Here is a 25,728-nt window from a genome sequence, read left to right on the forward strand (position 1 = left end):
AATAACTCAAACTGGATTATTTTCAAATTGTTTTTTTTTATGACAAATAAAATATTCTGCATTCCACAGGACTATTATTAGAAGCAATTTGCGATATTTTGCAGATTCTAAAACACAATACAACAAAAATTTTATCAACTTAATGTTTTCGAAATCTATGGTAGATACCTAAATATAAGATACCAAACACGGCATTTACATTACCTAGATTATACGTTTGAAATGATAAACAAAATGTGTGTTGAATGTCTGTTCTCCAAAACGCAATATTTAGAGTGTAGCTATCTAATCCATAGGTACCTGGAAAAATTTCAAGAATCATAACACCTACTTTCAACTTAATCAAGCAGTCATTAAAGAAGAAGCGTGTATAAACCAAATCAAAGTGATGTCGAAAGTCGAGAAACAAATGAACCGTTACAAACTAGTCCAAAATAATAGGTGCAATTTACAAAATTAACTTTAATACGTTAAAATAAAAAGTAATCTATCGAAACCACATCGATCTCATTAATTCGGAAAGGCTCGTATTAGACACGTCGTATTAGGACGTATTTGGGACGGAAATCACTAGCCTACCATAACATATGTCGATTTCAATCAGCTGGATCCCTGCGTACCTGTATTTTGGAGTGACTTCTATTTAGAAATCCGAAATGTAACGTGATACAAAGTTCTTTGATGTTTTGGTTTAGATTCAGAGGATGTTGATGTAGCTACAAATTCAGAAGAATTTAAACAGTTTTTCATTAGGTATATGAGGGATCTCCAGGTTTCTTTAATTTTACTATTTATTTATTTAGACCGGTGGCCTTTTCTGTGTTAAACTTTTTTTCTCCGCGTAGGTTGTGCGTGTAGTAGAACGTTTGTCTAAAAAGGTTGCAATGTTTTTTTTTCTCAGGAACAGTAGTCATCGCAGTGCGTGGTGGAAACTCTTTACAAATAGTTGCTGTAATCTTTCAGTGGTACGAATTAAAACCTGTTAAGTAATGATTACCTGTTTTTTATTAGTACTCCAAAGAATGCCGCTAGTAAACAAGTACAAAAAGTCTTGCCGATTTAACATTAATAACTATTATATAACGTGACGTCGATAGAGTTTTTCTCTACACTTATAGGTTCGCGTATGTACATCGAAAAACGTAAATTCGTTTCGCTCTCGACCTTTTTGTCTCAGAGCGAAACCGCGTCGTCACCCTTTTTTGTAAGTCGTATCACGTCCAAAAATGACGTAAAAACAAAATATTATTTTTCGTCACGCCCGTCCACGCCACACTAGCTATTTATTTTTGAGTTTCTAATAAATTATTTTCTGCTGGTTTTGTGAGATTAAAATAGTGTTGCATTCAGAAAAAATCTCTTCATCACCCTGTTTCGTATTATTAATTACCGCTTTCAGATAATTTATAGCTATTGGGAGTAACAATAACTGAGACATTTCTGTGACATTCGTTTTGATACCATATTTTCATACTGCAATTGCAATGTTTAACATTGACATTATGGCGACTACCAACAAAACGCCATTTAAAAAACCGCAATAATTAAAATAATTAACAGAGCGAGTTAAAAAAACCTGAGATGATTAAAAACTAGGCAAGAGTGGCACTTCGCACATGTCGCGTCCCCACACAAAAGGGGGAACAAATTAAGAGGGCGACGCACAAAACACGACTTTAATTACTCGTAACAGTCGCTTACTGTAACACTCAAATATTATTTCATATTTCTTTGCTACTGCGTCTTAAGAACTGTATTCGAGTATTTTTTGGATCTACTATTTACAACCGCACGGTATACATTGCTCTTTATCTAGCCTAATATTGTCGACTGTATGAACAAGAACTTCAATGGAATTTGTAGTAGGTTGTTGATATTATTATTATTAAGTAAAGGGCGTAGTTCGCGTGCGTTCCTGCCGAGCAGTGGAAGCCGACATATGGGCATGACCGCTGTCAGGTGGCCCCTGAGGCACCTGTCAATATTATGAAATTGTAACGAAGATGGCTGACGTCCAACGTAGCTTCTTGGCGTCACGATCGCAAAAAAAAATGCTGGTAAATAAAATTTAATTAAGATTTTTTACAGTAATTGACGCTTATGGAAAGCCTTCTAAGTTTTTTTTCTCGGTTCTGAGAAGTGTTGAAGCGTACTTGTAAAATCCTTGTAAACTGTTGAAGGAAACATGTTTTTTTTTTAATACAGAACACAGCACTTGTATGTTTTCTAATTTATAACCACAACAAACCCAAGTATTTTCCATACAACTACCTGGTTAGCCATTAATTTCTAAAAGTAATTGTTTCATATTGCTAAAAAATATTTATTAACCATAACTTTGAGCATTCAAACAATGAAATAAAAGAAAATACGCAATTTCTTATAAACTCAAAGGTTCTATCTATAATGAATGTAAAATCCAGACAACCAATTAAAAAAACAACTCACTCCAAAAAGTTCTTGACATAAAAAGTCCTGAACTTCTTTAACTCAGAATCCTGGCTGAAAATCTAGCTTGGATACAACAGCTGAGAGCGACAAGGACCGTGTTCAATTGTAGCTACAAACGAATTCATTTTACAAAACTCATCTTGCAGACGTCGTGTGACGACATGACACAGAACTTGGCGGGAAAACTTTTGCTTTTTGGAAGAGACAACGGGCGTGCTTATTTTTCGTTTAGGCTAATGTAGTACGCTTTTCTGTTTCGCTGTTTAGCTTAGGTAATATTTAAAAATCAACATGTATGAAATATAAAGATTAAATCATTTTAATCAATAGTTCAAGTCTCTTGGTTAAAGCGTTTAGTTTCTTATCTAACGTCAGACTTAAAACTTTTATGACTTTGATAAGTAATTTCAGTTGAACTTATAATACTTCATCACTTTGTCTTATCGTGAAACAAATTCAGTATCTTTGATAATTCTACCAACAGAGTGTTCGGCTGTCCAAAAACCAACATCTGACCCTGATTATAATCAACAAACACATCAAATCCTTTAAACACCGAAATTTTCACTTCCAGTATATTAGCAGCGATGTGAGCGGCGTCGGCGACGCGTGCCCGGAAGCGTCACGGCCGCGTGAAGACCGGAAATGGGCAGGATGACCGGATCCTATCTCCGCTCTCCTGCCTACCTGCCGGCCATGTTGTGACGTCACCTCGCCCCGGCGCACGCTCCACACAATGCCACACACTCTGGTTAGATTTTGGAATCGTTCTGTCACTCAGAATCGACTATTTCCCGGCTCCGAAGGAATTCTAGTCACAGCTTTGAATCTGACATGTTAATGATTTGCAAACATCCGTATCTACAATACTTGGTTACATTACAAGTTTAATTCAACTACACTGAGATTCTAAGATTTTATTCGTTTAAGGAGCATTTTTCCTGCATAGAAACGAGAACGCAAAACAATATGTTCTCAAGTAGACAGATCGCGAGCAAACCCCCGCACGGCACCAAACCTGAGTTTGCGGAGAGGCAGAACATCCACCAGTTATCATTGCGGGAGTATATAATTGTTAGCAATTTCGCGTCTCCATTCAAGCCGTGAATAGCAACCATTAGGCAGAACCCTCCATGCGCCCTCCTCAGCTAATAAGTGCATTTTCCTTTACAGGACTCCTTAGTGCCATAGTTAAAGCCTCTACTTTTTTTTTAAATGGCCGCCTCAGCCATTTTCCATTCAGTTGAATATTAAAATGATTGCTAATTGTCGTTATTAAGCAATTTGTTTAATTAATAATGAGAATTTTAAGTACTTACCCCTAAATTAGCGACGCCGTCTGTATTAAATAAGAGCAGGCTTTTGAAATAGTGGCGTTAACGAATTTTATATTATATAATGTATGAGCATTAAAGTCGAAAGGAATTGTAAATATCGTAATTATCCCGCATAATACCTACTTAGGTACCTACATTACGAAACCAAGACCAGGAATTCGGGAATATAGTCCAAGTTAGAATAGTTAATTAGAAATTAAGACCATTTTTTTTCTTGTAGCTATTAACTTATGTTAATACATTTTCTATAACCCAACTCCACCTGTATCGACACAATAATTATTTACTTTTAATTTAATTACTTCGTCCTTAAACTTGTCTCTGGTGAGCGTCGTGAAGCACCGCCCACAGACTTGTGGCTTCCAGAATTTTCTCATTCGAATACCAGATGGCATTTAAATACATGTTTCATGTAATATTAGCGTAAAACATTGCAAATTACTGTAATAACAACGGAACGGGAATTATACAAGCATCAATTTGAATAAAACATACCTACTCACTTATTTACAATGTTTAATGGCATAACCAAAACTAAAGTTCATGAAAAAAATACAGTTTTGTTTTGTTGTATTTCGAGATTTGAAATAAGTAGGCAAGTATAAGAATCAGAAAAATTAAATCAAAGGATCTTTTAGAATAAAAAAATCCCGAGAAACAAGTTGCCAAAAGATCTAGTACCCAAACACGCAACTAAATACTTCCGCATTAAATCGAAACATTCGTGTTGCGGTGTCTTTTAGCCTCAATTATTAGTGTAATTGGCAATTTAGGGTAGTCACAACACAATATGAGCCGCCGTTTTCAAAGCCGACGTTATCCTTACAGTATGGGGCTCTGACAATGGCCCCGCCGGAGTAAGTCACGACTTGCAGACCCGCGGGCACCCACCTGTGCGCCACATGAAAATTTGGAAATATTTTGGCACATTTTTTTTAATAATTTGACGGCATCATTACTGGGAGCGTGATCTTTGAACAAAGAGCGGCTACTTTGAGTATATTTTGTAATTGTAAGTTGAAAAGTTTATGGGATTCGAAGTTCTCAAATTCCTACTGCCACACACGAATAACGAATAACTCTATAAAATGTTAGTAGATTTGATTAAGCTTGAGATTGAGCTAAGTGAAAAGGGCAATAAAAAGATTAATCACAATTAAGTGTTTTATTTTTAATCTTCCCCACTGACACCTTACGCAATTCCTGTACTAAAAATTAATTAAATAAAACAGCTAGTAATAAAGAAACGTACTTAACCATAGAGTATTAAGAAACCAGAACAAAAAGTTTTAAACTGCAAAATATTTTATTTCCTTGATCTGTAAGTCATCTAGTACGAAGTCCATTCTCTTTGCTCTATAATTCCTAGAGTAATGTCACTCTGTCTGGTACATCAACAGCAGGTTCGTGGTCCTGCTGCCTTTCCTCTGACCTGATACTGGCCTGTTCCAACTTCATGATCTCGCTCCTCACTAAGATGATGACGTACCATTGAGTACCTGCAATGTTAATGAAACTGTGTTATTCGTGATGAGACTTCCGATTTGAGATAGAACTCCACACGAAAAATATTCGGATGGTGCGTTTTTTACCGTCGCAGAAATCTTTTACTACTATGCTCTTATCTTTATATGCAGTATTTAGAATGATCGCATGAACAACGCAATCAATTCCATCTATCGAGGACCACTATTGAACGTAGACCTCCCTCAAGTTCCGCCACAGTATAGAACGTGGTCCCCCACTGGATGAAATAATTATACGTTTACATTACCAACACTGCCAACAGACTTTAGGCATCCGAGGACAACACCCAAAGTGAAATTAAGAACTGATTCGATAACAGGATACATGATTCTGTGTTAATTTATACATGGTAAATATAACAAATTTATGTTTATTAAGTACGCGTGGCCAATTGAAACAAATAATCATTTATATCACATTTAAGATTTTAGCATACCTGCTGGGTATGTAAGGTCACGTATTTAACTTTCTTTTATACGCGAGGTAGGCAGAGGCATAAGTTTCGTAAGTACCGCTCAATCGTGACTGCCAATAACATGTGGGTATTAATGATAGCAATGGTAGTAAGAATTTGCATTTACAACCACAGCTGTGGTGTTGACTTGAACCCCGATATCTTAGTTAACTAAACATTTGATGTGACCGTTTGTCCAAGGAATATTTCTTGGAATATCATTATTAAAATCTCATGCAATGTATTCTGGTAATATTCCAATAAAACAAAAGGAAGTCAAGGATAGCTTCAACAGGACTTCTGTTACTCATCCTAACCCTGCATTTTATTGTACTCCTTCAAAGGCAACTGCCAAACTGTTATTTGTCAGCATTTCAGACAATTTTTGAGTGACATGGCGAAAGCTCGCGTCAAGCGTGAAAAAATTGACTGATATCAAATGGTTAAGACCTAGGTCAGTATAAGACAATGTAATATGAACGATTTAAACAGATCTATCCAGCTATTTAAAGCAGACTCCCATAGAACGTTCGGGCTACTACTTCTACATCCTATGGGTTTTGTAGTACATATTCAAAATGAACTTACATATAGCAGCCAAAGCCACACAAACGTCGCCTGTCATCATCCTAGACAGCAGTATGAATGTAGGGACCAGTGCCGCGAGAGTCGTGACAACACCATAGTATAAGTACAGGCGCAACATCAAGATGTCTTTCTGAAAATACACATTGTTTAAGGGAAATGAAATTGTTAAAAGCATAATACCTAGCATAATAACCAAGGACATTTCAAGTACAGAAATGTAAAATTTTCGGTAATTTTATTCGTCTGTCGTGTGAAAACAATGATAAGTTATGTGTGCGACTATATGCCTAACTAGCTGTTGCCCGCGACTTCGTCCCCGTGGTTTGAAGATATAAGTTATGATTTATACCTGCCCTGTTTTTTTCGCATTTCCTATTGTATCTTCGCTCTTATTAGTCTAGCCTTCCTCGATGAATGGTCAATTCAACACAAAAGGAATTTTTCAATTTGGACCAGTAGTTCCTGAGCTTAGCGCTTTCAAACAAACAAACAAACTCTTCAGCTTTATATATTAGTATAGATAAGATGAGCAGCTTCTCCATTAACCATGAACAAACCTTCGATTTTGTTTTAACAGATCAAAGAATTAGCTTGATTGCGATCATCTCCACATGAACTGTTAGTTCAGGGTCGCCCAGCGACTAGCTCTACTACTATACCCATGTATAAGAATAACAACCTATATGATTACCTACATGAAAGTAGGATGCAATATGTTTTTACGGCAGCGCTCACGTCGAGTTTGAATTTCCGGTTTGTATTTTTCTTTTATAAATAAACTTATTTTCTAGTTCAATATATGATTTTAATCATATTTTGAGCCCAATTATCAGTATACCGATTTTGGTAACCAAAACATCAATTACTTTAGCAATCTTTCAATTAAAGATATTCGTTCTTTCAAATGATCAAATCTGGCACAATTATCATCATAAGGGTTTTCTTTATTTCAAGTTAAATTGGCCCACCTGACAACCAGCCACCAGGAGCATGAGGTTCAAAATGACGCCCATCCCGAAGATGCTGAATAAAATGGTTGCCGTCACCACTTCCAGAGACGAGCCATCTATTAAATTCTTCTTTTTTAACTCTGTAGTTATAACTAGACATGTCACAGCTACCATGGAAAATATCTGTTGATAAAAATGTTACCTAATTCAAATGACGTATTGGAATCAAAACCTACCACACCAATTTAGTTCTAATTGGACAAAATTGCAATTTAATATTCTGACTCTTGATTCAGAATACCTCACTAACATAGAAATGTGCGATTCTTGCAAAAGCAGAGAATACGGGAATACATCCATATCTACATGTAGCTGCTGACCCCATATGAATTTAACTGACCCCAATATAAACAAATGTATATAATAGACCTCGTTTCATAAACCGCATTTTTACTTTTTCTATTATTCGCGGATCCCAAGTTTATAGTTTCTCTGGGACACACTTAGCTAAAGGTTTCGGTGTTTGTTTAAAGTTTTATTGTAGATCCTGAATTACAGGTGTTGCAACGATCATATGTGAAACGGAATAATCTCGTAGGCATGCAAAAAGTCTAAGGTATCTAAGTCTATAGTTACTTACTATGTTAATCAGTCCGAAAAACATAATCCCATGCCGTAAAGGGAAACAGCAGCAACATCTCCGTACTTCTGGCACTTTGATATACATATTAAAACGTTAAAAACTATACAAAAACAAATAAAAACCCGCAATAATATCTGCACGGACACACTACATGAACCGTTGTTCAAATAAAACTATTATTATGCATTTATTATTGATTATGTTTGATCTACAGTTTATGTAAACAACATCTTTATGTTCACAATGTCAATAAGTTCATTGACTTTTTACATAAATATTGTCAATGTTATTTTAATTAGATGTTTAATCAGTGTGTTTATGTCCGAGAAATTTTCAAGTTCATTCAACTGAAGCTTAAATTGATGTTGATTATCAAGTCCTGCCTGAAACATTGTTGCTAGTTACTTACTTCTTGGGCTGCTGTCTAAATCTCCTTTGCAAGATATTAGTAGGTATATTCGAGCCTGATAAAAGGGCAAACTTCTTAAAGCCTTAATAAGTAGAAAGTCAACGCATGAAAGTATAAAAAAACGCATGATAGCATTATCATCTAAAAGAAATGCCAGAATTTATTATTTCACTTGGATAGAGCCGATAAAGAACTAATCGTCATCTACGATTGCGAAACACATTCAAAAATTATAGGTACATACTACCGATAGAGTAAGTTTGAATCTTTCCGATAGTAAAAAAAACGGTGTTTCAAATTCAAAAGCTGTTAATAAAATCCAAGTGGATATCGGTGGTATCTACACTTTTGATGCATTTTGGTGCGTATTTATCAGTCCCAGAAATTAGTAATACGGTCTTTCTACCGTAGGAAACTAAGAAGTCCGTACTCAAAACATAAACATTACTTGATATTGACCTACGTACTTTGTGCACTTAGCGAATAATTCGCTCATTGCTAGTGATTACATAATTGAGCCACCCACGGCACGACCCCCAACATGCTCACCGATTATCCCCCTCATTGTTTATTTTTCGTTCAATTACCATCTGGTTACAGTTAACCGAATTAGCGGCTTGTTTGCTGATTTAACTAATGCAGTATCGTGTAACCCGACCCTACGACCCATAGTTTACTTTTGATATTAAGTTTATTGCTAATGATTTAGGTACTTGTTTCTGAATGAGATCTCATCTAGATAGTAGGTTTTACAGCTGTCTGATGGGTGAATAAAGATACCTTCTAATTAATCGAAGCTGATTACTAACCACCTTCAATGTATTTCTACCTAACAGTATCATTGCGCTTTAGTTCTTAGGGCCTCTCCACACGGCGGCGGCTTATAAACGCGCCGATACAATATGTCATAGCAAATAGATACATGAGTACTGTGTCTGTGCTTAAGTAAAAGGCGCCTCGGCCCGAATAAATGACGCCTAGTGTCGCCGCCGCTAGTGTTCTTTTTCTTTTCACTGTTTTCCGCTGCCGAGCAAAGTCTACCCACGATTTATTTTTAAAAGTGAATGAAAAAGTGAGTTGAACTCATTATCAATAAGTCATTTAAAATTCTGGTTGTTTTTAGTTGCCAAAATTTTTCCTCAGAAAATAATTAAACGGAACGTTTGGTTATTAAAAAATAATTATATTTCAGTAATAAGTTAATTTAGTTTTTTTTAAATACGTTACGTTACGTTTGACCTAAACTATATTCTTAAGCAGAATATTGAGGAGCGAGCAGTTTACCATTAAAAACGAAAGGTCTAAACCACGACTGAATTTTGTTACATTTAAACATCAATAAAATGTACGAAGAACGAAACGTAACAGTTTTGAACTTGTTTTATCTGTCTGCGCTCTATCTTGCTGGTTTTCGATTGAATTTGAGACAGATATTAATTTTTACTTAATATTACTGAATATACAATAAGTATACAAATAATAACAAAGTCAATTTAAAGGTAAAATCCCTATTTCATTATTTTAAAAGAGATCACGTAAAAAGGTTGTTCTGCCTCACATAAGTATTTTGAGGTTAGCTATCAAAATCGTGGAATTAGGTAATTTTTGAGTTTGTGAGTGGATTCCAGTATTTGTTCGTATTTATTGTACAAGTATAACGTGAATTGTGTATTTTAATAATTCAATTTGTTTGTAAAAGCTTAAATATCTTGATCTTAATTTTCACGACCCGAGTCCGAATGAGTTAATCTCTTATCCGATGCTGCAATAGTGCGGCAAGTCGGCGACGCTGTACTAATGTCACAATTTTTAAGATTTGTTGTTTGTTATAGAAATGGCTGCTCAGCTCTTCAACCGAATTGGACAAGTGGGTCTAGGAGTGGCGCTTGTTGGAGGAGTCGTCAACTCCGCTCTTTATAATGGTAAATACGGCTATATATTTTATAACCAAAGAACACCAACAACAAGCGATTGTTATTTATCTATAGCAATTATGTCTATCCTGAGTTGTCTTTTCAATAGATTCCAATAATTCTAGCTATTAAAATTAATTTGATAGCCTTGGCAGGAAGTCTATAGCTTGATCTACTACTACTTCAAGAGTAAAAAATCTAGTTGAATTCTGATTAGTTGGGCTTTGCAACATTAACAGTTAAACCTACTTTAATTAAGAGCTGAATAAAAAACATTATCTTTTCAAATTACAGTTGATGGTGGTCATAGGGCTGTCATCTTCGACAGATTTGCTGGTGTGAAGAACTTGGTTGTTGGAGAAGGCACCCACTTCTTCGTACCTTGGGTGCAGAGACCCATCATTTTTGACATCAGATCACGTCCCAGAAATGTTCCTACTGTTACTGGCAGTAAAGGTAAGGAGATCCTTTTGTTTAATTTATTAACCTTGATAGTGGTATTATATTAAATAGGCCAAAATTTAAAACAGAAACATATCTTGTAGTTATTTTTTATTTGGGTCACCAACCAAGTGATGGCTTTTTGTATTTTTTATTTTTAGGGTAGATATAGAAAAATGCTTACTCCCTTGCGATTTGATTACCTGCTTGCTTATACTCGTAAATGTTTAACATAATATACACTTAACATATAGGCTACAAATGAAATAATACAATATAAATTTTCCAGATCTCCAGAATGTAAACATCACACTCCGTATCCTGTTCAGACCGGTCCCCGACCAGCTTCCAAGGATCTACACCATCCTAGGTATTGATTATGATGAGAGAGTGCTGCCTTCAATCACATCTGAGGTCCTCAAGGCTGTTGTTGCACAGTTTGATGCTGGAGAGCTTATCACACAGCGAGAGGTATTGTTTTATACATTGTAAACTATCTCTTCATTTCTGTGTAGGTTATACCCGGGACAAGTTACAAGTCAAAGTGAAAAGTTTACTTAGTTCGAGAATAGATGGCATTCTACAAAAAGAAAATTGAATCTCAAGTAATGACTAGTCTCCTTATTCTTATTTAAGAAAGCAAGTCCATCTTAGCTAGTTGGTGTACTGCAAGATGAGACTATGATTGAGTGATGTTTTACTATTTAGTTTAATTTTATGCTTTTCAAGGTGTAAGTGGTTTTTTCTGTACTAATAATAAACAAGAAATAGCTCAGTTCACTTCTAGACTTAAAAACTTCTAGTCAGTCTCCTCATTCTATTTCTTTTAGCTTTCTGCTGTTCTCTTCAGTCATAATACATATTTGCAAATGTAAGAGCCCAGCTACATTGATTAAAAAAAATGCTTATTTTAGTCCTTTAGTATATTTTATTATGATAAAACAGTCTAGGAATATTGCAAGAACTAGCAGATAAAACTACCTACCATTGTTGTCATCAAGCATTTAAAATACTTGGTGTTCTTAATATTCATCATTGAACAAAAATACAAATGATATGCCTTTTACAGTTGCAATTTAAAGATAAGATTACACATTTCATTGTTTGTGCTCTTACTATGTAACTCATGATAACTTGTGTGTCTTATAATTGTAAAAGTAGTCAAAATATTTGTTTTACCATTTAAAATTCCTGAAAGAACAACTTTCAATCAATGTTGTTGTTATTTGGAAAAAAAAGTAATCAAGATGTTTTACAATAAGTAATTATTTTTCAGGTCGTATCACAGAAAGTCAACGAGAGTTTGACTGAGAGAGCAGCGCAATTCGGACTGATCCTTGACGACATTTCAATTACACATTTGACGTTCGGAAAGGAATTCACACAGGCCGTAGAATTGAAGCAGGTCGCGCAGCAAGAGGCTGAGAAGGCGCGATTCCTTGTCGAAAAGGCTGAGCAACAGAAGAAAGCTGCTGTCATCGCCGCCGAGGGTGACGCCCAGGCCGCCGTACTCCTCGCCAAGTCCTTCGGCCAGGCCGGAGAAGGTCTCGTCGAGCTCCGTCGTATCGAGGCCGCGGAAGACATCGCTTACCAGCTATCCAAATCTCGCAACGTTACTTACCTACCACAAGGACAAAATGTCCTCTTAAATCTTCCCACACAGCAGTAAACATCCCTTAAAATAACGCTGGACGTGTTCGTTACAGAATCGGGGTTGGTTCAATACAATTGCATTTTGTATTTACAACACAAAATAATGTATAAGTATGTTGCATTTGTTGAAGACTATGGTATGGTTGCGCCAATAGATAGTAGTCCATATTAGTTTTATGAAAAATTGTATTTACGCATTAAACTATAATTTTTGTTGATTTTAATCGTTTTTCTTTTTATCCTTATCACAAAACCACATGGGTTGCCAATTAATTACATTCGATATACACTCAACTCAGAGTAAATAGGAAAACTGATAAGTGGTAATTTAAAAAAAAAAACAAAGTGGATAGGAAGACTTGTTTACTTATGCACAAACCAAGTAAAGAAAGTACAAAAAATATATTGCAAACATTAATTATTCACCTGCACTAGCTTAGTTTCATAATGGGAAGAAACTGCCGATATGATGCCATAAAATCTTAACTGTAATTAATACTTAAGTACTATCAAAGGCCAGTCCAAAGAAACACTGCATTAGTTTATACTCATAATCTCATGCTAAAATTGTCTGAAGAGACCTCGAGCCCTAAGTTTGTTTCGTAATTTTTCCTCATGGTTGTCAGACAGGAAATGTCGACTCCAGGTGGCGTACTCGAAAAAAAGATGACATCGTAATTGCACAAAAAATCATTTGATTTCATATCTCTTAATATATGACTAACTGAATACAGTAAATAGACATGCATGTAGCTTATAGCTTTTTGTAAAGAAAACTAATTCCTGCATTTACAACTACAAACAAGCAAATACTTTTAAACATATTTTATCACAGCCCTAGACTTTTTGACTTTTATACTGAGTCAACAAATCTTAAACTTAATATATTTTACTCGTACAAAAACTGCCACATCTATTAGTTCTATTATAATTTGAGTAATGTTTTTTTCTCTAGAAATAATTTATATAACAAAACAATGTTTGCGGAGTCAGCTAGTGTTAACTTAAAATTCGCATTTACTGATCATTCATGCAACTTGTATAACACATATTTTAATTCTGTTCCTGTATCAGACTGGCTTTCTTCATAATCAGGTATTTCACCTCTATCAAACTTATTAAAGAACAAGTTCTCCCTTATACAAACTTCTTTAAGATATTCTAATTCTTCAGAATTAAAGTGCGAAGGTAATACAAGTTGATATTTTTCATTTCTTTTAAAGTTACTAATTAATTCATCAACTTCTTGTTTAAATTCATCACTTATAAGTCCTGTGACAGCTTTCTTTGCTTTTTCTGCATTAGTTTTAGCTTCTATACTGGCTTTCCAAGTTTTTTGCAGTAATTCATATTCTTCTTTCATTTCCTTACTGTCTGGATGTAAGGACATGGCTTTTTTCAGTCTCTTTTCTGCAGATTCATAGGCTCCAATAGTCCTAAGAGCCTTTGCATTTTGGAAGAGTACTTTCCCATTATTCCATAAGCTTTTTAGTCTGTTTAGTTCATTACATGCTGTGCAAGCCATGAGGGGTTTGTTTACTTTATTATAACAGATTGCCAAGTTTATATACAATTTTATGAGTAGCTTTTCTTGAACTTTTTCTTCTTCTTCGTCAGCAAGTCGGCACCTGTGAAGCATGTTGACTGCCTTCTTAAACATTTGTGTTGCCGCCATGTAATTGTTTGTTTTGAATAAGGTAGTGCCTGAACTGTACAACTTCTTAACTTCATGGTGTACTCTTTGAAACATATTTGGTTCTGAAAAATCTATTTTTCTGCGAACAGGAAAAACAAACAAATTAGTATTTAATGACTTTTAATTATAATGAAAAGTTGTATACTTATTTATGTTCTTACCCTTCCTTAGGTGAGAGAATACTTTTAACTACTTTAATATAAAACACACAATCTGCTTTTGGTTTAATTCTTGGTGGGATTCCCATCTCACCATACATTACTTGGTATGTTAATAGAAATACTGATGTTTCTCCCACTAACATAGACTCAACAGCCATTTGCAACCCTGGTAGTAAACCATTGTCTTTTAAATCAACTACCTAAAAAAATGTATTTGATCAGAATATTTCTGTATGTATTATAAAGGTTTAAGACAAAAAAGAAGACAATTACCATTGGTTTATCGACTGAAACCATATCAAAAGGTTTAGGCTCATTCTCCCAATAACCAGAGAATGCAATTGACACTGTGCAACCTGCATGGAGAGCGAAGCCACCTCCTTCCTCAATTATTTTCTTTTTTACATATCTAGTGTCATTAATGGCAACCAGTAGCTCCGATAAGCCAGCAAACGACGGAACTGGCTGTCCTAAGGTATCTACTGGTATGTCAGCATGGCCTTCTGATTTCAAATCAACCTCATCGGAGTCTTGGTTGATATGTAAAATGGAACCGGTTGTTACAATATCTCTGTGAAGAAAATGGTAATTAAAGTAAGTAGTATTGCATGCTTTCGTCAGGGATGGCATAAATTAAAAACAAGTATTTGTTTCATACAGTAACCTACTATAATACAATTGAAAAAAAGAGTCTTTTTGAATAAAACACACCTTAAATTAAGCCCATTTTCAACCATAAAGCTTAGAGATTTCGTAGACATCTTTTACAGAAACTACAAGTACGCCTGAAAATATAACTTACAAAAAGCGCGAAGTTTTCTCTGTTTACTATTTTTACAAAATGTTGCTTTGACAGTATGGGTAGTTAGTTAGACTACTTGACATTGACAAGTGATTATTTTATATGGCAACTCGAAAACAATGTTGTTAAAAAAATTGTTAGCGGTATGTACAATTTACAGCAAAATAACTCATAAGCAGCATAAATGCGCAATCTTAGTACATGATTACTTCCCATGTATTATAATTGTGCACTGCTTTTTGATACCCTAAGAGTTAAAAAGAAGTACATTTTGCTACACGTAAAAAATATATTTCGTGTATTATAATAAAACCACCACATGATTTTCATTTTTAATAGGTAGGTATTTATGTATAATTCTTTATTATTACAATCTTTTATTATTTAGTAGTAATTATAGCAATAATATTAGTTTCTATGATCTTGATTTTGCATTTAGAGACTGTCTTAACACTGCTATATATGAAGAAATCAGGTCATCCATTTTATATCCCAGTGATGTCTCGCAAAGTATTTTAGTTCCTCGCAGGAAGTTGCCCATAGTCATGTGGAAGAAAGTGTTACCCGATGACCAGTTTGAAAGTTGAGAAAATGGATGCGTTACTAAAACGTCCTGAAAAATTTAAAAAGTTAGTATTCCATATCACAATAGTTAACAGAACAGTTAAAAACAACAATAATTTCTACTTACTCGACTTTGAGGATGAATCACACTAACACCATTTTTGTTTATTCCGATCACAACCATTTCTGGGTAGGTCGGGTCAGATGTTTGCTTGACCTCAAAGAAGGCAGTACCGAATGTTGGTAACTGGTAAATTTTCTTCAGGAACTGTTCTTTGGCATCATTTTCTGACATAGCTCCCTGTTGTAAATACGTCATGCTGATTGCCGATTTCCATTGATTGTTATTTTGGATCCTTATCATGTCTGAAGGTATGAAATCTTCAAGCATGGTCGTAATTTGTGCAAGTAAAGTTTGATCGCTGCCGTATCTTGCTCTATAAATTAATGCGGCTAATTCTGCTAGGTCCTGCTTGGAAGTTTTATGGTAGCCTCTTAAGTATTTCGGTAACTCTTGAGGGAAGTAGAATATCTGATCCGCATTCTTATCTTTGCCGGGAACTGTGTTAATCCATAGTTTCTTCATGAAGAATATTTGGTAGTTCATTTGCATTTGTGACCCGCCTGAAAAAGAACATGATGATAACAAAGAACAACAATAAAGAAATCAAGTCAACATAGTTGAAAAACTAGTTATCGACAACTTACCACCTCGAATGGGGCGTGTTTGCTTCATCCATTCTACAAGTTCGTGAATGAAGTCGAAGAAGTAATAATTTTCAGGCACTGAGAACACCTTGTCAACAATTTTCACAAACAAGCTGAATCCGTCACTGTTCTTAAGATTGAGCCTTCCAGTTATTTGTTCACATAAATCTCTGGCCTTAGTAGAAGAATCTACTTCAAAAGCTTCGTCGGTATCATCTGGGAAGTAGACTTTGTGGTATATTTGCATACTTCGGTGTTGAATAGCTTCCACCTCTACTACATAAGGAGGATACATTCTTGGTCCCTTCTTTTGTGTTTTGAAAACTCTCTTCAAGCATTCCTTGGCGATCGGATGTGGGCGTGACTTAAGGAATTCGACCAGCTCTTTGAACAGTGTTTGTCCACAAACGAAGACGCCTGTAACAAGCCACATTAGTTCCCAACCTCTTTCCTCACTCAATTGTATCCTGTTATTTGTCAACTGTTTCATGATCTGACAGTAAACTTCATCCCGTAAGGCGGAATCTGTTGCAGCTACGCTAAATATCTCATCCGTATATTCAGTAACAGTGCGAGCCTTTGGAGCTGGCATATCTCCCATATACTTAAGAATCCCAAAGAATGCTGAAACTGCTGTTTTCGATTGCAGCTCGTCATCCAACAATTTCTTGAGTAATGGCTTTCGGAGCGGTTCCCTAGAATGAGCCCATAAATCACCAGCAATAGCCCTTTTAGCCGTAGTCAGCGTCGCTTGTCTTGAAACTGTAGCATTGATATCGTAGTTGTCTCTGAAATGCTCTTTTGCATATTTTTCAAGTGTATGCATTCTCTTCCGTTGAATAGTATTGTATTGAGAGAAAGTTTTCTTCTCAGTATTAATGTTACCCTTCTTGAATACTTCAAGAATGGTAGTCGAAGGCAATTCTAATGTAGGCAAAATATAAACTTGTTCAGTTGGGAATAAGCCTTCTTGGCCATTGCAAAGACCATGTCCCCATGTTGCATTCATTAATGATTCTCCGGTATTGTCCTGCTGAAGTTGAATAAGATCACCTTTCTTAAATTGAAGGAATGACGATGCATCACTATAACCTTGTAAATCAGACTGAGCAACTACATAAACTGATCTTCTCTTCAATCCATCAATCATGTATATGATTAGAGAACTCATTTCACTGGCATCTACACTTTGGAACTCAAATTCTTCTTGTTGTATGGTCCTTATTGTAATCCTTCCAACGCTATCATAATCTTTGTCAGCGTTGTATGCCACATATGTGACTTCAGGATATGATATTTCTAGCAGAATTTGTTCTAGCTGGTCAACAATATAAATTCCAGTCCAGTTAACAGCTATGATCACTATATCTTTGTTTATCGTGTCTCCTTTTAGTTTAATAGCTTCGAAGAATCTCGAGAACAGCATCGGCCATTTTAGTTTTGCAAATATAACAATATCTTCCTTACATTTAAGTGTATCTATTTTGTTTTGAATGCTTGTTGACGTATCGAATGCTTTGGTAACTAAATGCTCCCATTTCGTTATTGCTGCATCGTTCGACTGAAGAAATTGGTTTGGTATGTAGTTTACTATAACTTTTCTCAAAATGTTTGGATCAATACGAGGACCGAATTCAATATAATGTTGCTGGGCAGCAATCATGGCTAAGTCCTTTTCAGAGTTACATCTGTATTCCCCAAATTTCACTCCCTTCGCTATTTGATAATATATCAAATTAGTTGCGACGGGGTCATCCATAGGGTTATGCCAAGGGGTAAATACTTCTTTTCTGTAGAACAGTCTCCAAGGCGCATTTTTCTCGGGTGTACCCTGTTCTTTAGCAAATTGTTCACATTGGGAAATAGCGTCCATTATGTGTTCAGCTTCACTTCCTAATGACAGGACTTTATCATATAAGGTAATGTATAATGAGAAACCAAACGTGTCGACTAGCTCTACACTTTCTGCTATTTGCTGGCAAATCTCTTCGGCATTTGATGCTGAATCTGACTGTACTGTTTTCATGGACTCATCCATTAAAGTCACGGTGAGTAACATGGGTTTTTTAGTCTTTGTAGCTTGCAATTCGAGCCAGCTTGGCGGTTGTGTTCGTGGTCCATTCTTGAATGTTCTTACGAGTCTACCTTCACAATAGGGAGCATATCCAGGTGGACCAGAACGTATAAAGGATCGTAGATACTTGACTAGTTTTTCGGAAGGCGGGAAACAGCCCACACAGAGAGACATTAGAATCCATCCACGGGCATGCGAAGCTTTCGATGGATTATTAGTAAGTTGCTTACATAGCTGGCAGAATATCTCATCTCTGAAATAAATACAAGAGCAAATGAGATGTTACTATTTAGTTTGTACTTTATGTGCTTTGAAAGATCGGGTCTTACCTCAATTCCTTCCTGATTATTCCATGTCCAATAATAAAGTGCAGTTTTTCTAAATTAGTACTTCGTCTCGAGTTAAGCCAGTGGCTGTACATGTCATTAGTCACCTCGTCATTGAGTAAATTCTTCATCAAATCTTCGTTCAGTTTAGTTTGTCGTTTTAAGGTCTTAGAAATTAGTTTTGACCTATTTTGTTGGCTGTCGTTATCTTTTTGCAGGTACTCCTAAAATTATTAGAACAAATTAGTATGAAACATCAGAAGAAATATAGAGTGTAAATTAATTGCTTCACGGAAAACTTACTTCAAACTCCTTACTCTTTTGGAAAGCACGTCCAATGGTATCGGTCAGTTTCGTCATTATAGGTATATTATCGTTTTTATCATCGACGTATTTTGGTTCTGCTAAATCTCCCATGAATCTAAGTATAGTTATCCATAATGCTTGTGCAGCCATCCTATCGATCGGTGAGGGAAGGTCTAAAAGGGAATGCTTCAAGGGCTTTCGTGAATACTGGTGTGTGGTGTTTCCTAAGAAGTAAGTGGCAGCAAACTTTCTGAAGTTCAATTCGTCGAAGGGTTCATCTTCAGGCTCTAGTGCTTGTAATGGAATGACTGATGAGGCTTGAGGTTTGGCTGTAGAGGTCTGAAATAAAAAAATATAACAATAAAAACTCAATTTGAATAAATTCAAAGGTGCAGTAGTCTGTTTAGTCGTTGCGTTTTTACTCACCACTCCGAAGCCTGTACCTCGCACCGTACCCGCCGGTGTTGCTGAATCTTTCAAGAAACCAAATACGTCATCAACGTATCTGTCATCAATAACCGATGTGTTCTGAACAGTGTTCTCTGCTGGTACTTCTTTCACGAACCAAATTGATTTCATCATTTCGTTATACTTCTTTTCATGAGCGTCTTCAGCAGAGTGAGTACTTTTACCTGTATTTTCATAATTCTTCTTTTCTTTTCGTAGTTGCTTCAATGAAGCAGCAATAATGTGACGCTTTTCTTTGAGTAACTTTCTTATCAAGTAACCTTTGCAGTTTGCTTGGAACTTTCTGAAGAATACTTTCATATTTGTAAAAGTTTTGCGCAACTCTCGGGATCTTATAGTAGCTTGTAAACGGTAATATCCTCGTTTCATGATGAGGAATCTGGTCCTGTAGCCACGAGCACGGTAAGTCTTCTGTATCAGCAGAGCCGCAGCACGCAACCTCAAATACCTCCTTCTATAAATAAACCTCCTCGCATTCGTCTGCACTTTAATAACAGCAGTTATCAACACTTTGTGTCTCAAGTCTTCCAAAATAGCATCGTGGCTATCTTTCAGGAAAACTTTAGTGTGACCGAAACGATATTCTTGATCGGTTAATACTGAATTACATATTATCTTAGCAGCTTGTTTGCAATCCGTTTTATCAGCTGGTGGTATGTTGGGAACAACCAGACGATAGCGATGAACGAATTCCGAATACGAATATCTGATGGGGTATCCTGCTTGCCTTATTTTTGCGGTTTCCATCAATCCTGCATATCGGAGTTGTCGCACACATAAGCCTTTATCAAAAATCTGTAAGAAAATAAAGTCCAATGTTAAATAATGGTTCTACATACTTTATTATATTGTTAAAAAAAATAAGAGTCGTTCTGATTGTAATTACTCACTCTTGGTTTTTTGAATTCATTAGGTTTGATACATCGCACGAAAAATGGATGGCAAGCATACAACGTCTTCATCAGAGAGTCGAGAGATGTCTTGAATCGATGGCTCAATGACACAGTTTTTCGGCTTCCACTTTGTGTGGGCGCATATTCAGTAGAAAAGAGATTTTTCAAGAATGTGTTACTAGAATCCAACATCATTTCTTTGACGTCTGCTGTTAGCATGTCCCTATTTTTGTCTAAAAACCCTGCAAGAGAAAACAAATTAAGGATATGCAGCTGACCTTATTACCTTACCTTCACATATATTATTTTTGAATTTAGTTTACCTTCACATATAATAATATATGTGAAGGTAAGGTAATAAGGTTTTCGAATCTTACCTCGAACTGTATATGACACATCTCCCGCAAAATGTCTGATGCTGAATTTGTGCTCATGAGACGATTTTGGAGTTATGTAACAGTTCCTTGCTCCATGATTACTATTCAGCTTAGACAACAGAGTAATGTCGGTTCCTTTAGGAAACCTTGACTCTTCATCAATTAACGAAAGAATGTTCATCGGCTTCAGTCCAAGTACATCCAGATTTTCTTGATTATCTACATAATTTATATTTGTCCACGTGATACCCTCTTTTTCATACTGTTCTTGTTCAAGTTTAAAAATGTGCTTGACAAAGAACTGCTGTAAGTTCTCGTTAGCATAGTTAATGCAAAGTTGTTCGAAGCTGTTGAAGTCGAAGTTTTCGAATCCAAAAATATCTAATATTCCGACCGATCCACTTGAAAGTTGTTGATCTTTGTGTAGTGTTTTGTTTATCATGGTTACTATGTACTCAAAGATATGGCCATATATGGCTTTTACTAGCGCATCTCTACCTTCGATTGCGGACGACACGTTTAGTGGCGAAACAACCTTATCCCCATGTGCAACGAACGTTTTCCTTGTTAAAGCTTCGCACAGCTTTGCTTTGTTGACGCCCAAAAGAGTGGCAATCCTATTAGCATTAATTGCATCAGTAACTTCTGAAGACTCGATGTTGTTAATGTTAAACGACTTGAATTTCAAATTCCCCAAGTGCAGTATGGCTGCTAGAAGACTGAACGTTCCCCATACCTCATTATCAGGGAAATTAAGAACCTTAAATGCGGATCTTATATCGTTAAACTCCAAGCTGTCGTTTCGACCTTCACATTTCAACATATTTCCAGAATTTAAATAATTGTAATCTTCAGGACGACCTAAATCTAGCTTCTTCTTTTCATCTGGTGATAATCCAGTAACGAGCGAGTAAAAAATATGGTAGTTCCTTTCCCCTTTATTTTGGAACACAATTCTTGATTTCTCCAAAAGATATTGATCTATATTTCCTCCTTCAATGATTCCCTTTCTGCTGAAGTAAATGTTTACATATTTTCCGAATCTAGACGAATTATCGTTTCTCACAGTCTTAGCGTTACCGAAGGCTTCTAAAATGGGGTTTGTTTCTTGAATCTGTTGTTCGATCCAGGAGTGTTTCCCACTAGCTGCAGCTAAGTATTGTAATAACAGCTTTGTGCTCTCGGTTTTGCCAGCACCACTTTCCCCACTGGAAAGATAAACATTATTCTAAAGCATATGTTGGCGTTATACACCCCGGCTTATACAATTTAAATTAAAAGTATGAATAAGAGCACTGAATTTCAGAAATCACAAATAATGGATGTAATCTAACTTAATTACCTCATATCGTGAGCAAATTATAATTCAGATAACCATAACTAGTATAATTTACATAGTGCAATTACGAGATACCAATTCATAACACAACATATCGGCGCATCAAGCCTTCTTTGAAACAACCGATCGTTTTATCAATACGTAGTTTGTACTATCGTAACTCTTTAATGGTCTGGCAATAAAGATAGCAATATAATAACAGAATTATTAACCTGATGACGATACACTGGTTAGAGGAAGTGTCCAAAAGTTCTCTGTACGAGTTATCACCTATCGCGAAGATATGAGGCGGTATTTCTCCCAAACTCCTCTCTTGGTAGAAATTGATTTGGTCCATGGTGTATATAGGTAGGATCTCGTACGGGTTTATGGCTATTAACATTGATCCTGTGTATGTCTGTAATGTAAAAAACATACATTGTCACGTAGAATTTGTTTGAAATGGAGATGAAACTCTATCAGCTTGGACCCTAGAATGACCCCACAGAGTGCGACACGTGCGGTTCGATCCCTCGTAAGACAAACATTTGTGTGATCCACGAATGCTTGTTCTGAGTCTGGGTGTCTTTGTGCATGTGAATTGAATGTTTGGGAAATACCCCGCAACACAAGGATTTAATTCCTTAGAGCGAGATCCGTTTATTTAATTATTATTATTGTCAAAGCAACATAGATCTAATCTGCATAAGGTAAATTGTTATTATTTATTAAATGTTTCTATTAAAATACACGTTGCAATGGATTAGGTATAATTTAAAAGATAAACCACCCAATTCTATCGCCTATTTATCAATGTAAAGTTTGATAAGGTTTATTTTTGTGATGTCATTAGGATATTTGGTAAGTATTTAGAGATTCATAACACTGTCCTGTTTATATTTATCACATCGTGTATCAAAATTAGTGAACCCAACGTTTTTGGAACTTAATTATGCTCTTAGCTTCACTCTTATCTATTTTACAAAAACACCTAATCTATACATTGTCACTTTTGTTTCCCTAATTGATAAATTCTAACCGTTGCCATAAGGTTAGCCATTTAAAAAAGTTTTCGACCTTTTTGCTCGATCTGGAACATGAACAAGATTCAATAAATAGGTATACTTACGTAAATTAGCTGCTTAGTGTACCGCATATGAAGATTATGAAGGATGGTATACTCTTGGAGTTCTCCAAGCGTGATCATATCTTCGACGCCTGTGACTGACGTCGAGTGTAGCGGCTTGAGGACATTTTGAACTGAAGTCGTGAAAACGTTGCCATCGTAGTCCTTCACTTCAAGTTTGTCGCCCGACTGTCTTTGTACATTCACAGCAATGGGCACGTCAAACTCTGACGTACCCACCGGCTTTAGCCAGACGTGGTCCTGGAAAGGTAAAAGAGATTCTTTTGAAAAAACTTATACTCTAAGGTTAGTATTTAGGTTCAATATCTGGTACAAGAGGCACCAAGGCAGTAATATATATCGGGCAGTATCGGTAAGGAGCCTTTTTAGTTGTAGAATGTCCTTTTGACGTCTATTTCAAGGATTTTCATGACAACTGAGACCTTGGCCCAGATATATTTGTAAACATAGCATGCCAGTTATTTACATAACATTCAGATGTCAATGAACAAAATTTTAAAAGTGCTTAGGTAAGTGATTAGAAATCGGAATTCTATCTAAATTTAGTTTCGCGCACGATATGCTAACGTGTATAAGGATTGCACATAAGCGATCCCTGCCATATAAGAGAACAAGTCTGGTACTAATTTCTTTGTTTTTTCTGCTGGGTGTTAGAAGTCCTAAGTTCAAGACAGGTATTTTTACCCACAAAATACTTTAAAGCACCTATCGCTAGGGGCCTTAATTTCACAGGAAACAACAGATGGGTGGCAAACCTTTGGACCCTGAACTCATACTTTAAATAGCAATACACAGTTTCTGATGAATATTCTAACAAATATAACAGTGTCCGGAAGTCCTTAGACAAGGGCATAAGGATGCTTGAGTAAATAACACTTAAGACGAAAATATAGATAAAAAGAGCACTTACTGAAAGACGCACGCGACTACCCATTACTATGTCTTGAGATTCACTTCACAATAAAACGAATATTAAACATGTCTACAATCGCAATCCCCGCGTGATGATCGTTTGAATACTGAAATATTATCAATATTTCAGGCTCGCGTTATCAGAATCTGATAGTATGTCGGACTTATCGAAATATTTTCAGATAAATAAGCATATTCCAAACAGCTATCAGACTAAAATATGTGTAGATTAACGATATTCATTATTAGAATGAATCATTTAAGTTTATTTTTCTAGGAATTGTATGAAAATGATTGTTATGAATAGTTGATTTCTACAGCTACTGTGTAAGCAGTGTAAGTTGTTAAGTATGAACCGTTTAAGAAGACATCATATAACGAAGGTCTAATACTGTATGAGTACCTATGGATTCTTAGATTAGATATTAGGGGCGAAACCAAGTGCCCATATAGCCAAGTGGCATTTCGAGGATGAGATACATCGATCTAGTATGTCATTTGTGCAGAGAGAAAGAACAAAAAAAAAAACTGACCGCGCTTCGGTCAACTTGTAGAGCAACTATTTTTATCCATCAAAGGTCATCTCTGTTTGGGGATACATCGTGCATCATGTACCTACACATTGCCGCTCACTTTTCAATAAAGATCTCTAGATATAATAAATTCTTGATAACTAATCGACAACGGAAACGATATTCAAAATAAGTTTGTACTTATTCCTTTAGTTAGATCGATTTTCCTAATTATATATATATTGTGATATAAAACCAAACCCTCGATGCCGGTTATTGTTGCTAAGACATTAGCCTCCTTTGACAAAGTTGAAGCTTTAGTGATAATTATAATCAGTCAGCTGAATCCATACCAAAAATTACATCGAAATAGGTCCAGCCGTTTGCGCAATGCATGCAATGGAATAAAAAGATAGTTTATACAAGGTAAGGTAAGGTCCACACAAGATAATGAATACTTTCTACTTAGCAAAGTAGCATTTAGATCTTATATGTATAATAGGCAATCAATTCAACCTTTCAAACTCTATTAGATGTAATCAGGATATTAATATCGCTTATCTATTTCTTTCATTTGCTTATGCAATTAAACAACGACAATTCCTAAATTTTAAATTTCACTTTAGGTATTGTTTAAAAATAATCTTACTTTACTAACTAAGAACATTGTTGTAAGAACTTCCACCACTCAGGCCCCCAAGATACAAGCTTAGTTCGGTGACCATTGTCGATAATTGTAATGAAAATTGTAATTTTAAAAACAATAAATTATTCTTATTCTTAATTACAATCCATATGTATTAAAATATTGCAATAATCGTACCTAAGTAACTACTAGTAAGTAATGTGTTATAACACAAAACCATTGAAACTAGCTGAAAGGGATAACAAGCAAGATTAAAAATAATTAGACTTGTATTTGACCCAGACTTGTGCACTGATTTCACCACTATTTTTGTTCAGTTTTCATGTAATGATTTATTGAGCTGATGTTTGTCTGTCAGTATTGTCAGTCAGTATTGCATACTGCCTACTACTGTGTACATTTTAAAGAAATATCAAGCTTTAGCTGTAAATATATTTACAAAACTGCAAGGA

The 25,728-nt window shown here is 35.6% G+C and overlaps 4 protein-coding genes across 6 annotated transcripts; 1 reads left to right on the top strand and 3 right to left on the bottom strand.

The window, feature by feature from the left end:
* Window positions 1-3,858: 3,858 nt before the first annotated feature.
* LOC113501443 lies at window positions 3,859-9,492 on the bottom strand. Its single transcript, XM_026882576.1, has 4 exons — window positions 7,948-9,492; window positions 7,326-7,490; window positions 6,358-6,487; window positions 3,859-5,287 (listed from the first exon to the last, which is right to left on the bottom strand). The coding sequence occupies exons 1-4, from the start codon at window positions 8,032-8,034 to the stop codon at window positions 5,154-5,156; spliced, it is 516 nt and encodes a 171-aa protein (XP_026738377.1). The 5' UTR covers window positions 8,035-9,492; the 3' UTR covers window positions 3,859-5,153.
* A 244-nt stretch (window positions 9,493-9,736) lies between these two features.
* LOC113501490 (protein l(2)37Cc) lies at window positions 9,737-12,584 on the top strand. Its single transcript, XM_026882660.1, has 5 exons — window positions 9,737-9,858; window positions 10,192-10,281; window positions 10,567-10,728; window positions 11,003-11,184; window positions 11,990-12,584. Exons 2-5 carry the CDS (start codon window positions 10,194-10,196, stop codon window positions 12,380-12,382), a joined length of 825 nt encoding a protein of 274 aa, XP_026738461.1. The 5' UTR covers window positions 9,737-9,858; window positions 10,192-10,193; the 3' UTR covers window positions 12,383-12,584.
* A 128-nt stretch (window positions 12,585-12,712) lies between these two features.
* On the bottom strand, window positions 12,713-15,327 carry LOC113501487 (inactive peptidyl-prolyl cis-trans isomerase shutdown-like). Its single transcript, XM_026882657.1, has 4 exons — window positions 14,935-15,327; window positions 14,497-14,794; window positions 14,224-14,423; window positions 12,713-14,141 (listed from the first exon to the last, which is right to left on the bottom strand). The coding sequence occupies exons 1-4, from the start codon at window positions 14,982-14,984 to the stop codon at window positions 13,391-13,393; spliced, it is 1,299 nt and encodes a 432-aa protein (XP_026738458.1). The 5' UTR covers window positions 14,985-15,327; the 3' UTR covers window positions 12,713-13,390.
* A 36-nt stretch (window positions 15,328-15,363) lies between these two features.
* On the bottom strand, window positions 15,364-24,228 carry LOC113501485 (myosin-VIIa-like). 3 transcript variants are annotated; one of them, XM_026882651.1, is made up of 11 exons: window positions 24,117-24,228; window positions 23,189-23,446; window positions 22,293-22,477; window positions 20,742-21,949; window positions 20,362-20,606; window positions 19,430-20,266; window positions 19,001-19,342; window positions 18,701-18,921; window positions 16,298-18,624; window positions 15,717-16,213; window positions 15,364-15,638 (listed from the first exon to the last, which is right to left on the bottom strand). In XM_026882651.1, the coding sequence occupies exons 1-11, from the start codon at window positions 24,138-24,140 to the stop codon at window positions 15,441-15,443; spliced, it is 6,342 nt and encodes a 2,113-aa protein (XP_026738452.1). In that variant the 5' UTR covers window positions 24,141-24,228; the 3' UTR covers window positions 15,364-15,440. The 3 variants fall into 3 exon arrangements, with proteins under 3 accessions (XP_026738452.1, XP_026738453.1, XP_026738455.1); XM_026882652.1 differs by lacking the exons at window positions 23,189-23,446; window positions 24,117-24,228 and adding an exon at window positions 23,005-23,063; XM_026882654.1 differs by lacking the exons at window positions 23,189-23,446; window positions 24,117-24,228 and adding an exon at window positions 22,850-22,956.
* Between the last annotated feature and the right edge of the window lie 1,500 nt (window positions 24,229-25,728).

The sequence above is a fragment of the Trichoplusia ni genome, chromosome 15 (genome assembly GCF_003590095.1).
Source record: "Trichoplusia ni isolate ovarian cell line Hi5 chromosome 15, tn1, whole genome shotgun sequence".
In the NCBI taxonomy this organism is placed as follows: domain Eukaryota; kingdom Metazoa; phylum Arthropoda; class Insecta; order Lepidoptera; family Noctuidae; genus Trichoplusia; species Trichoplusia ni.